Genomic DNA, 14924 nt, shown 5'->3' with positions numbered 1-14924 from the left:
TAAATCAGAGTTGTATGAGTATTGTAAAATTAATAATATCAGTGGATGTTCAAAGTTAAAGAAAGCTGATTTAGTTGAAATCGTAATAAATCATATTTTAGAAAATTATGACATAGAAAAATGTAATTTAGATTATGTGATATTTGAAGAAAAAATTAAAAGAAAACAGGCGATACAAAATGATTCTTATTCTGACATAGAATCAGAAGTATCTGATTCTGATGAGATATTTACAAAATCAAAGCAAAACGAAGGGGTAACGAAAAGTGACAAATTTTTAAGTTTATCATCAAATAGTTTTCTTAATTTTAATGATGTTGATTTTGAGAATGTCAATAGTTTTAAGCATTCAATTATAAATGCAGGTGATGCATCATTCCTTTTCTTAAACATACATAGTATCTTAAAGAATTTCGATAAGTTAAAAGAGTGTTTGAACAAAGAAAAAGTTAAATATGATGTAATAGTTCTAGTGGAGACGTGGTTAAAAGAAGAACCAAATTATGTACCATATTATGTTGGACGGTTATAAATGTTTTAACTCATTGTCTGTAAGAAGGTCTGACGGTGTTACTGTCTTCCTTAAAAATAATTATAATGTGATTAGTACTGATAAACTATGTATAAATGATAGCAATTCTATTGAAATTAATTTCATAATTAACAGTACGCATTTTTGTTGTACTGGTATTTATAAAAGACCTAGAATACATAACTCAGATTTTATTGATGGATTAGAAACTTATTTGAACAAAAAAAAAAATGTGGAAACAAAACTATTCACATAATCGGGGGTGATATAAATATTGATATTAATAAAGATTTTCCTGCTTCGTCTTGGTATCTAAAAGTTATGAATGACCACAAATTTAAATCTTGTATTAATGACTATACTCGTGTTCAAAAAAGTAAATCATGTATTGACCATATTTTTGTTATAAATATTAAAACTGCTAATTTTAAATCCTATGTAAAACATGTGCGTATTACTGATCATTTTGCTACTTCTATTTCGGTAAATACAGATAACAAAGATAAAGTTATCAAATAATTAAATGATTAAAATTTGAATTGGCCTACTTTTTTAAAACAAAATTTGGATTATAACTTAAAAGTATAAAATGAGAGTATTTTTTATTATATTTTGATATATTAATTTATAAATTAAATAATTACAAGTAACAGAGACAAGTGTAGTCTAATTATTTAATATAAAACAATCAAATTTCAAATATCCTAAGTACAGATTACTATAAATATTATAATTATGATAGGAAATAAAAATTAGTTAATTACATTACTTTTAATAAAAAGCATGGTGATCAGTCTCTAATTATCAAAACTGTAAATACAACTACTTATAGTTAAATCAATTAGTATACCTTGATTTTACATTTTAAAATAAATTATGTTCACTTTATTTATTACAATATTTTATTACATATTTATACATTGATATAGTAATCTATTAATTACCTATACTATGATTGTTTAATTTATTAGAAGTTAAAGCAAGTCTAATACATAATCTGTTTATATATAATTTGGCATTCGTAGCGCAAATAATGCTCAGATAACATTATATAAAATTTTAGTCTTAACATTTATATTTAGCCATATTTTTATTATATTAACAATTTTAATGTGTAGTTTTACTGAAAAATCAATATTACATATTGATATTTATATTGTAATTTCGTTAGGAAATCTTTTTTTAAGGCATAATATAATAATGAGCAGGGTGCTTTTTTTCGGGTTCATACTTAGTGAAAAATCAATTAAAACACAAGTGTAACTTTCAAAATATAGACAAATGTTAAAAAAGAACTACATAAAAGTCGGTTCTAAGTGAATCTGATATTAGATTAAAAAAAAAGCCACAAATATTAAGGATTCACCCGATTTAAATATTAACAAAACTTGACTTGTAAATTTTGAGCCTGAAAAAATTTGAGTCACCCCCCCCCCCCCAGAAGTAAGTCTAAATACGCCCTTGCATGTTAGTCAGGAGCACTATCATCCACCACTGGGTAACATTCAGTTATCACTAGGGGGGCACAAGTGCCACGTATTTTTTATGTAAAAATATGCTTTGAAACATTCTTTATTATTTATTTATCCATTTTATTATTAATATAAAATCATAATTATCGGTAGAAAATATAAATGCAGTATTTTATTTATTATATTTAAATTTATTTGATCTTAAATCAAAAATTTTCTAATAAAAATAAAAATATATATCTAACATTATTATTCCAAGCCTATGATATTAAAATAATGAATAGTTAATTATAATTATAAGTAAAACTCAATTTGTATAATGTATTTAAGTACTTCTATAATATACTCTAATAAAAATGTTTTTTTTTTTCAAATATATATATGAATTGGTACTATGTTTCATTAAAATGTAACATTTTCAATTATAATTTAAAAAAAAAATAGCCATAACGAAATTTTTTATGTTTATTTGTTTATTTTTTTTCAATGTCGCATGAAATACGTAATGATAAATATATTTATAATATATAAATAATATACAACATAATATGATAAATGAAAACACGAATAAGTCTATTCAGTTAGGTAGGTATGTTTGATTCATTTTCAAGGCTTCTTGCAAAATTATAGTTGAAACCTTTAAGCATGGTATATTTTTTTTTATTAAAAAATAACGTACTGTTGCATTCAATGTAACATATTGTAAATTATACTACGAGGCAGCACTGAGCTCCATTTCTCCTGAGTTTTCCTAATATCCCGAGCCGCCAAAAACAATATAATAGTTTTCATTGCCGCGCGCTCGTGAGATTTCGTTCTTCCAGTCTTTCGTATAATAATATTATGTCAGGTACGATTTTTCAATCATCGTTCACAATAAATACAAAAATGTCCAATTTAAAGAGTTCAATATCCATAAAGTGAGTAAAATGCATTACATTAATTTTAATTTTTAATAATGTATAATCTTAGTTATTTTTTTAATCTAAATAATAATTTTAAATCTTTAATATGTATTGTATATGTTTAACAAATTAGTGTTTAAAACAAAATAATCTATTTATGATTTATATTTTAAATTATATTTTATAATTTATTATTTTACTTTATACTATACAATATGCATGTTAATAACTAATACCTTAATAATTATCATGTTAGTAAGAAACTTATTAGATCTAAAACAGAAGGTTTATTGTTTTAAATAAATTAAATAATTTAATTAAATGATCCTTTATGTGTTCTTAACTAATAATTCATTTGATACAATCAAAAGTTTTCTCTATTTTAAAGAAAAAACAGAAAAATAATGTGTTTAGTGTATTTTAATTTTATTGCAAACAAGAATAGAATCGTGTATATTTTTTGATGTACAGTTTGTGGAGTGAGTAGAATTTCTTCTATTATGTCAATACATACATGCATTTCTTAGAGTTACTTATTTTTGGTAAATGTTAAAACATTAAATAAAAAAAATTTACATCACTAAAAATTGTACTTAATGGTTGTCATTCATACTTAGAAAATGATGCTGGAAAGATATAACTGTACTCGTGTTTGTAATTTTATTATGATCTATTGGGTTACAATGAATATTATTGTACATGGATTCAATCCCCTTTCATGTGAAGTTTAACAATGTAAAGATGTCCGGAACAGCAATTGTTTCGTCATGCTTAAAATGAGACTATATATTTACTATTATGTTGAGTATAAAAAAGTCTGAAAAATATGTTTCCAATTATATAATATGATAAACTATGGATACTTATATAAAAAACGTGATGGTTACATTTTTGTGGAACGACACATTCACGTGTGTAGGAAATTGAATAATAAAAAAAAAATTAGTGCAGATTATTGTCGTAGAATGATTAATGTTTTTTTTAATTAACGAGTATATATATATAAACAAGGTACAAGAATTGTAGGTTGAGGTGAGTGTCCTTAAAGTTGAAGGTGTTGATCAACGAAAAAAAATATGATTATTTTTGTTAAGTAAGTTTTTGGAAATACATAAAAAACTTTTGATCTTAAGAGTCAACTAGTCAATATTTCCGATTAATTGATAATATGATATCAAACTAATAAATATCTTAAAAATCATAATGCATAAATATAAATAAATAATGAAAAATTATACTAAAAAACAAAATATTGTAAACTTGTATATTTTTTGATCCTTTCATAAACGACTTAAAATGATTTAAATAAAAATTATAAATATATAATCTCTTTATACTTATGTAGAACTAAATCAACATACTGTTTTGGATTAATGGATTTGACTTGTATGATTGTCACTTATTTAAGTTTCAAAAGAAAAGTCATGTATTGTTATAGTATGAGTTTATAATAATAATTTTATTTTTATATTCATTTTATCAGAGTTTGTTTTTTTTAGAATACATGATTAATCAAAAAATATAAGAATCTGATTTAAATAGTACTTTTAATATTTTGTCGTTAACATTTAGGTCGAATTATTTACCTGATGGAAACCGAGCGTTTGATAGGATTTTTCGGGTGTCTTACTGACACAATCTTGTGCCAGATAGACCGTACAGTGAGAAATATACCTACTAAGCAATCGAAGCGTTTTTCTTACCAGTATCTATCTACACAATTCGAGTTTTATTGATAGAAAACAGATTCAGCCGAAACAAATTGATTATAAGACACTTTCTAAGTGTTATTTGCAATGATATATACATACATATCTAGCTATTGAATTGCCATTGCACAACGGTCAACTTAATTTGTTGATTAGGAAAAAACGAAAACCATAACGATAATATTGCGTCGATCAATTTAGATGTTTTTTTTCAGATATTTTAATTATAAATAGTAAATCTGTTGTTTACTGAATAATATATTAAATGACAATTTAATAATGTGTGGTGATTCGAATTTCAAATTAATTTGCTTATTTTTTATTTATTCTCCATTTCATCCATAAAAAATGTATAAACTTTGTAAATCATAATTATGTGATTTGTAATTAGATCCATATGACATTTCGGATAATTTTATTTCGAGTTAACAAAATCGTATTATTTATAACAATTTTTAATATTTAAACGTTATTTATATAAAACATGCAAATAATTACCTATTTACATTGAAATGAGTATTCAAGTTAGGTACTTGGTGGTATATTATAAGGAGATATATAAATCTCAATGGAAGATATTAGTCATCAGTTTACCACATATCTGTACTTGTATTCTTATTATTATACAAAGTACGTAAAATTTAATAAATAATAATATGTTATTACTGAATGTATTCAAAAAATGTGTTTCAATTGTCTAAAAGAAATTAAGAATGTATTAAAGATTTAACTAATATCATACTTAAAAATATGTTTTCATTTTTAAAATAAAATTGTAAATATTATGTATAAATTGAATAATATTGAACAAATTATAAGATTTTATTTTCAAAACATTTTTATCGAAGCAATTTTTAACCAATTTTGTAATCATTTAATTGTAAATGTAATTGTATAATCTATTAAAATCATTAACTCTGGGTTAGGTATAATTTTATTGTAAGTAAGTAATTCATAATTCATGTACAAAAAGTTCAATGACATTGTTATTTACTTATTTATATTAATAATAAAAAATTTTATTAACTTTAATTTGTTGTGATTCAATAATCGGGTTTCTTTATTATCGTCTAATCAACTGTCATAGAGTTCATTATTTAAGTACCTATTCTTTTGTTTATTTACTATCTTAAAATTTTCAAAATATAGATTTGTTTAGTTCATCAAAACGTTACACTAACCCAGTACTCAATGATTTGGTTCAATGATTAGATTGATCCCAATCCAATTCCTAGATTGATTTTGTTATTCTATCTTATTTCTTTCGGAGCTATACCAATAGATTACTGCCTTTTACTTTTTCCTGTTCTAAAACAACATACCTTAAATCCTTATGCTTCTAGTTTAATTTAAAAATAATGTCTAAACATTTGATGTTTATTACAGAATATAATACCTACTTGTAATAGTTCCAAATATTTGTTAATAATTTCTTATTTTTGTTGACTCATTTTAATGCTTTAGTTATTACATCTTATTTTTCGAATATAAAGTTTTAAGAAATTAAAATATTTTTATTTTTAATCTAATATAATATATTGTTCTTACATTAAAATAATTAATTTTAATTTCTTGTAAAATGTTCAATGAATGTTTATTCCGAGTTAAAAATAGCTAAGCCAATAAATAATGATCATGAGACAAATAACAAATATTATACAAATGCTATTGAAATCTGTGTACATAATAAAGTAGCATACCTATATTCTGTACAATAAACTTACCTATTAAAGAGTTAATTAAATTTTAAAATTAATCTTATTAACGTCAGATTAAAATGCTGTTTGGTTTAGTGGATCATTTAAACAATTTTCGCTTTTTAATTTTCACCAAATTGTTAACAACCCATGAAAACTGGGTCAAACGTTCACTAAACAGAGCCCGCATATATGAATTAAAATTATGAAGTTTAACAAAAAGGAAATATCAGATTGGCTGATTATTATTGTATAGTTTAAGGCAATATGATATTTCTAGGGACGACCATATGGAAATATGGCGTTTATTATTCTACTTTAAAAATTGTAATGATAATCGTGGTAAGCATAATATGTTTTATGATTACAAGTTCTGTAGTTTTGACAGGTAATGAAAATAAAATAATTAATTAAAAATTAAACAAGTAAGATGTTAATACATTGTTACATTTATAGGAGGTAATATTTAGTATACATAATGATGTTTTGAAAAATTATGTAGAAAAGTAATTTATCTATTGTAATTTGTACAAATCATAAAAACCCGTTTAATAAATGAGCGATTTTACACGTTATATATTATAGAAATAAGAATGAAAGGTCTAAAATGTCCTAGTACTTATTATTTAATGCGATAAGTTTATTTCTCATATAAGATAAATAACTTATATTACTATTGATATTTTTGATAGCTCATGCAACATAAATATTAATATATATAAATAAATATTAGTTATATTATTAGTTATAGTTATATATATATAGTTAATTGCTCAAAATTAAACAAAATAAAACACATCGGAAATCTTCAATTGTATTTGTATTATATACATATCATATAAAAAAAAAATGATGTAGTTTATACCTTATAAACTATTAATATTGACAATCGTCATAATAATTTTTTGTATGATTTTCGTTAAACTTTTAATTTACATAATTATTTAAACTAATTTATTTTAAACAGTACATCCATACACCAAGAACATTTATGATCAAAGATTCTTTCGCGTTCATCATATACAAAAATGGACGCGAAGCAGAAGGGTAAACTCATTGATCACAGGATCCCTTCTGCTGATACCGATCAAGAATATTTGGAACAATATCAAGGCAAAATAATAGACAGTCAAAATCGTCAACTCCTACCATTAAAAGAAGATTTGGCGGATTGGATCAACAAATCTTTAGGTAAATATTCCTAAACATAATTTTCTTTATAATATATTATTGTTTGCTGATAATTTATCACGCACCTAGTGGTTGTTAGAATGTAATGTAAACATTATAGTACATTAAGTTAAAATAAATAGGTATGACTATAGATTAGATTCATTAAAATGTTAGGTAAGTATATCGAACTACTTTGTTGAAATAATTTTCATAAATAAAAACATATATTAAAATAACTTAGAATTCCTGTTTGTTAATTGTCTATTAATGACTAAATGGTAACTTCACTTTTTGCAAACAACCAATGAAATGTACATTGATTGATCTTATCGTGTTAGTATCTATTATTTAACTTTGGAAATTATTACAAGTTTTGTATACGTAATTTTTCCTTAGACACAAAATCGTACTGAATTAAATTATAATATTTAGTCACAATCAGTTTCTTGATTTGGTAATCACGCAAAAGGGATTCTTCAATGAACGGGAAACATGAAATATTATAGGCCTTTTGTATTTTTGTAATTTGGATACAGGGTACGAACACGGAACCCATAAATATATCAATTCTTAGTATTTTTCGAAGCCATATGTCACGCTACATTGCTATATTAAGTATCATCATACTAGAATATACATATTTGTTGTAAAAATATTATATTAACTACATATAATAATGCATAATATGAAATACTGTTTGTTGTTTAAATTGCTTTAAATTAACTTTTATTAAAATTGTTGTTTGACACGAAACAAATCTCATATAGCTTTTTATGTTTTCATGTAAGTAAATTATTTAAAGCAAATAGTTTGTGTAGAAACTAATAGGTAACTAATAAGTATTAAATAATAATTTAAATTTTAAAGATATCTAAATTTATATCCTTAGATAGTATGGATACATCAATTTTTTTTTTAAATTTTCTCATAAGCTTTTCGTTATTATTCTTTCAACTTTTCATTGAATAATGAATTAATATTTATTTAATATATATTATTGCATGTATTTAAAATTTTTTAACATTTTATTTACTAAATACTTATTAAAGGTAGTTAAAATTTATTTATTTTGATCAGATAATCTACATTAAATGAATTACAAAAATAATCGGTCAGTTTTTATTATGCATTTATGATATAATATTAATATGATGTGTATCTTTTACGAGGTACTTGTACTTAGGTACTAATTATGAACTTGAAAACTTGAATACTTAAAATGAGTATTATTATTGTATTGTAAATAGTTTGTAAAGTATATTACATACATATACCTATGTATAAGAATAAATATTCAAATATATAAATATATATTATATTTTAGTTAATAATTGTGAGTTTTCTGAGATTGCATTGTATTATTTGTATTTTTGGTAACTTACAAACCCATATACATAAATATATATTAGATGTATGTTTGGCCACTGTAACTAATTAAGTGTTCATGACTAGGGGTTCATTGGCCTATATAATTTGTAGTCACCTTCTGTTTTCTATTCTGAATAAAATCGATTCTGGTATTCCAGCCTAAAAGGTCATATACTTTGTATTTAGACCTTAGAAATGTATGTTGTATACATGCATAATATTGTTCTATATTCTTACAGTTACAAGAAGAGTAATAAACTATGTTGGTAGATTTTGAAATGTCACGCATAAAAAAATATAGGTAGGTATAATATAAAAAAATAAAAAAAATGGAAAAATTACAACCATGACAATAGAAAACATGACATCTGTCGTTATCACATCTATTTATTTTTTGTGGAACAAAATAAAATATGTTTTATTTTATTTATACGTACCTATCGGTTTTTTGAATATTGTGTTCCTGAATTATTTATTGAATGATTCCTATTGAAAATTTAAACTATGTAGTTACGTTCATCCTTGAGGGTCTAAACAAAAAAATGATGCCCAGTAAAGAGGGTGGAATCAATATTATTCTGATTAACCCAGTCACAGCATCCCTGAAATGACGTCACCGTTGCTACTCATTCAAGGTCAAGTGGAAAATAGGAGATAAACACTTTCTTGAGCTTAATACATAATTGTTATACGTCAATGTTCATATAACTGATATAATTATCACTGTGTACTTAGTGTAAAAAATGAGTACATATTTATAAATATACTTAAAGAATAAAAATTAATAAGCAATACAATTATTATGAGTGTTTAGGTATATTATGTAATAGATATAACGTAATTTTGTATTTGTTGAAAAATTAAAGTTATTTTACGGACCAGCGTATCGCATATGTTGGTACGCGTTGAAATTGAACTTTAGTCATGAAATTAACGTTAATAAATAGAAAACAATTATAAAATAATATCGATACGAGAATCGTATCTAATTATCGTGGCTTTATATTAATATTATAAAATATAAAATTACAAATTTTTATCCCAAAAATAACACAATTATAGTTTTCAATGAAAATTTATTTTGAAATATATTCAATATATATGTATAATATTAATTAACTAAGTCATAAATAAAAGAAACCTTTTTCTATACTACTTAATCTTATAAGTTATAAAAAAAGGCTTAAGTATGCCTAAAATTCCAAGAGGAGTTTGATGACAATTATCATGTGCTAATGTCTAATATTTAATAATGTGGAATATTTTGGTTTTAGGTAGGTAGTACATTTTTATTTAAAATGATTAAATTTTATAGAACTGTTATTGATTTATTTTCTGTTAGAAATGAAAATGCCTAATCTTAACTATTCTCAATTGCGTAGTTGGAACTCAGTTAAGGAGTAGGGGGAGCACTTTAAATATATAACGGGTGTAAATAATATATTATTTTATTTATCATAGGCTCTAATCCTGACTAAAATTCACCAATAAAAAATTCTAAGGAGAGGGGTTGCATATTATGCATATTTATCTATCGCTCTTTCCTCTCAACTACGCTACTAACTATTGTCAGTGGACAGTGGCATGTATTATATCATAAATATTTATTTACTGTCCTTTATATTACTGGCAGTGCCGCAATAAACGGGTGTGTTACGTGTGTTAAACACACGGATCCATTGTCCCAGTCTATGATAGTATTTGAAAAATATCTAGAAAGTAAGAAAATAAAACCATTTTGTAACAATAATTATTAATGGAGATTGAACAATAATCGATCAATTTTGTTTTGTATGCATTATCGTACATCAACGTTTCTTTTGCGGCCTGTATAATCAAAATTCAAAATAGTTTGGTTACAATTGATTACAGGTACGGTTTCTCTGCAGATTTTGAACGTGGGGAGGGACATTCATTTTATTTACACACGGGCCCAAATTAGTGTAATTGTGGCTCTGATTACTGGACTATAAACGCTTTTAGTTAATTGTTAACACATTGACCTCATATCGTCAAAACTTATAAAGTTATAAAAGTATACAAAACTGTATTATTTAAATATTTATAAATAAAATCTATTGATACATTAGCATTATTATAACTCAATTATGCTCATTTTTATTTTATTTGGTTAAAATAAAAATATAATAAAAAATGATTCGAAGATTTTACACATTTATTAAATCACGTTCCATTTTTTACAAAGCAAATGTTGTTTTTAATTAATTATATGTTAGTTACTAGAAACTAGTCATGCCAGTGGTGGCCTATAGATCTAGGAAAAATATCTAAAAACTATATTATTATATAGTTAATATTATTTTTTTAATTTTTTTTTTTTATATAGTCTACACAACCATAAAGATTCTAACTTTTCCTAACTTTTTTCTAAATTTGACACTAATTATTATTGTCAGTGGCGTCAATATATGTTTAATATGGTATTAATAAAAACCAATAATCAAATCTGAGTATAACTATAATATATGCTGAGTATATTGTATCTGTTATAACTGTAATTTTAAAACAGTTTTGTATTTAAAATCCAAATTACCATAACTTACATATTCTAGTAACAGTGTACCCTTATTCACCACGGGACCATCCACTTAAATTAGGTTTTGTATCCGCAGTACCTACACATTGGGATCGGCGCCATTGATTATTGTTATTGATTAATATTCCAGTTGAACTAATAAATAAATAATAAATTAATAATAAAAACCTACATTTACCTTTTATATTTATTTTTGTTCTATTAATTGTTATCTACTAATGTATAATTTAAATACCTACCTGATATAAATTGTTTATGTCTATTATCTACCTATATTATGTATGAATTTATAAGCATTAACAGCATAATTTGTTTTCTTATTGTTGAGTATTATAACAAGTATTTTTAGTTTTAAGGTCTATATAAGTATATCTAAGAATATAAAATAGATATGAACAAGGATGGTAATGTGAAAAAATAAAAATGTTTACGTTATCATGTTACCGATTACAATTAGTTTTTATTAAATATTGACCTTATATTTATTAATATAGAAAGATGCTCAAAAATAGTTTTTATACAATTGAAGATGATGCATTAATATATTTTTACTCATTCCAACACCAATGTTATTACATATATTTAACATTTTTTAAGATAACATAAAATAATTAGATTGCATTAATATACATTCTAACTTCTAAATTTGATTATTAAGAGTTCAAATATTATTTTACACAAGATCAATATTTTAAAGAGAAGTTTTCATAGTATACTCCTATGAATACAAAAATGTTTTATATATATATTGACGTAGAAGAGTATTTTAGGTCATGTTTAATGTTAATTTATAATTAATTTATGCCCATTTTTCTAATTCGTCCTTTTATTATTTTAATTAATTAATAGGCATTTTACCTAACTTGATATTAAGGTAAGTAATAGTATAATAATAAGTATAATGAAATTCCGATACAGCTCGATTAGTCAACTTTTTGAATAAATAGAACAAATCTGTGAATCTTTGTACTGGCTTACTTTAATTAGGTACTTCGATTATATGAAATAATTGGCATTGAACTAAAAATCATATTTCATACCTTTAGACTTTGACATACTTAGTTATTTATATATTATATAATATATTTTATTTCCTAAGAAATATTATATTGTATTAATTAATTTAAAATAAATGTTTCTTTTCCTAGATATTGATTGGTTGAATGCGATAAATCTTTTGGATATGTTGGACAATGGTGTAATTCTATGTCGCTTAGCTAAGACAATTGAATGTCTAGCACAGGAGTCTATACTTACAGGACACTATAAAGGCGTACGTCAATTTTAATTCAGCTCTAATGCCATTTCGTATACCTACCCCTAAGAATTTATTCATGATAAATGATTTTTTCTTAAGTATAGAAATCTGAATTTATAGATTACTAGACAATTATAAAGCCGATTATTAAAATATAAATCATATAATTTTGTTTTAAGGATTTACCGACAATATCTTCACGGTGTTTCGAATCCGCTGCAAGGCACAGTTTTTTTTCAAGAGATAATACAGAAAAATTTATTCAGTTTTGTCGACGTCTGGGTGTACACCAACATCTTTTGTTTGAAAGCGACGATCTAGGTATTTACATATATTTTTAATTAATTTGTAAAATATTTATGTATTAGAGCAATTATTAAATATTTTCCAAACATAGTTTTGCAGAATAAACCTCGTAATGTCGTTTTATGCTTAATGGAAGTGTCTCGTTTGGCTTCCCGGTTTGGTTTGGAACCACCGGGTTTGGTACAAATGGAAAAAGAAATTGATGCTGAGGAAGCCAGAGACCAGAATGTTAGTTCCAGCACAAAAATATCTATACCAAATATTCGACATCGGTTTGTTTTTTACATTACTCATGTTTATATAAATAAATAAAGTTTCATTTAAATAAAATACTTAGCTCAACGAGTGCAATACCAATGGCTATAAGGTCTGTGAGTAAATTAAGAAGAACTGAGAGCCTTGGAGCAGCATCTATGACTACTTTGAAATCTGAGTCGGACACTACTGATGATGATTATACGATTGAAGGTGGCAATAACTTCAGTGAACTTGATTACAAAGTAATTAAAAAAAAAAACTTGTATACAATTGTAATTTTTTATTAAACTTTACTAGGGCGAACTCAAATAAATCGATAATATATTACTATATTTTATAATGTATTATAAAATATTTTATAGGTAAAACAAGCTAGTCGGCAGGCACTTGCACAATGTCATTGTCAGGGAAAAAAATTAAAACTGAAAAAAATAGGATCAGGAAGATACAATATACACGGTCGAAATGTCTTTATTAGAGTAGTTATTCTTTTTTAAAATAAATAATTTTTTTTTTATAGAAAGAAACATTTTGATATAAATATTTACTAAGTACTCATTTGTGAATTTTTTTTCTTATATTTGTTTTTTTTTTTTTCAAAAGTTATTGAAAGGAACACACATGATGGTGCGAGTTGGAGGAGGATGGGATACACTAGAAAACTTTTTGACACGTCACGACCCATGCCAAACTCCTGGACGTCCAGTTGTTCGAGTCTCATTACCTTCAAATCGAACACCATCGCCAGCACCGCCAAATAGTCGGATTCAGTCACCTTCTCAACGCAAGTCATCCATACCAAGATATCTAGGGTCAAAGTTTAATTCACCTAACGCATTCAAAACCCTGCCTGAATCTGCACTTTTAGCACGCTAATGTTTCCTAGTTACATGTTACAACGATTAATATTTTATTATTATTTTATTTTTAATATTTTAACACATTATTATATATTTAGATAAATAAAACAAAAATAAAATATATTATTTACGAATGCGAGTTAAATTACTCAAACAATTAAATCTTACCTATACAATACATATATCAACTATTACAGAAACTAAATGGCAAGATCATACATAATACAAAGTTATAAATGTATATAATATTACAAACAAAACAGAAGTATATTATGGTTATAAGTACTAAAAAAATAATCACTTAATTTTAAAAATTGAGAAAATAATAAAAACAATATATTAATTGTTATGTGTAATATAAAACGGGTAACTAGAAATAAAACAAAATAACAATCTACTAGGAAGCAACACTAAAAATATTCCTTAAAGATGATGATAAATGTTAAAAACTATTTTAAAAAAAATCAGTACAAAATTATTATCAGATCTTATGTAATATTTTGAATTAGTTTTGGTATATTTTGTACTTGTAATTAAAGAACATAAGATTTATTTAATTTTACATTATGATTATATTTTTCTTGATATTTTCTAGTATAAAATAACATCAATAAACATATATATATATATATACATATAACATCATAAATATTTGTACACTTAAAAATGTACTTACAACATCATACAGTAACTGGAGAACAAATATTTAATATAAGTGTAAGAAAATCTATGACGAAGATCTTTAGACTTTAAAATTATTTTGGAAGACAAAATCTCCAGTTTATAATTTACTACATATTAAAAAAAATAAATAAATTGAATGATATTT

General features: G+C 24.2%; 1 protein-coding gene across 1 annotated transcript; it reads left to right on the top strand.

The window, feature by feature from the left end:
* The first annotated feature begins 2777 nt into the window (after positions 1 to 2777).
* On the top strand, positions 2778 to 14186 carry LOC112694595 (growth arrest-specific protein 2-like). Its single transcript, XM_025570116.1, has 8 exons — positions 2778 to 2924; positions 7283 to 7506; positions 12562 to 12686; positions 12851 to 12992; positions 13069 to 13249; positions 13315 to 13477; positions 13598 to 13714; positions 13839 to 14186. The coding sequence occupies exons 2-8, from the start codon at positions 7344 to 7346 to the stop codon at positions 14109 to 14111; spliced, it is 1164 nt and encodes a 387-aa protein (XP_025425901.1). The 5' UTR covers positions 2778 to 2924; positions 7283 to 7343; the 3' UTR covers positions 14112 to 14186.
* Positions 14187 to 14924: the final 738 nt, after the last annotated feature.

Source organism: Sipha flava, unplaced genomic scaffold (genome assembly GCF_003268045.1).
Source record: "Sipha flava isolate LNK unplaced genomic scaffold, YSA_version1 131_pilon_pilon, whole genome shotgun sequence".
Lineage (NCBI taxonomy): Eukaryota > Metazoa > Arthropoda > Insecta > Hemiptera > Aphididae > Sipha > Sipha flava.
This window is presented reverse-complemented; position numbering and strand designations above follow the sequence as displayed.

Bases quoted from the DNA above. Each gene is read 5' to 3' on its own strand.
- LOC112694595 (XM_025570116.1), top strand. From the start codon at position 7,344: ATGGACGCGAAGCAGAAGGGTAAACTCATTGATCACAGGATCCCTTCT. The intron at 12,687-12,850 runs GTACGTCAATTT...TTTTGTTTTAAG, and splicing joins TTACAGGACACTATAAAGGC to GATTTACCGACAATATCTTC. The intron at 12,993-13,068 runs GTATTTACATAT...TTCCAAACATAG, and splicing joins GTTTGAAAGCGACGATCTAG to TTTTGCAGAATAAACCTCGT.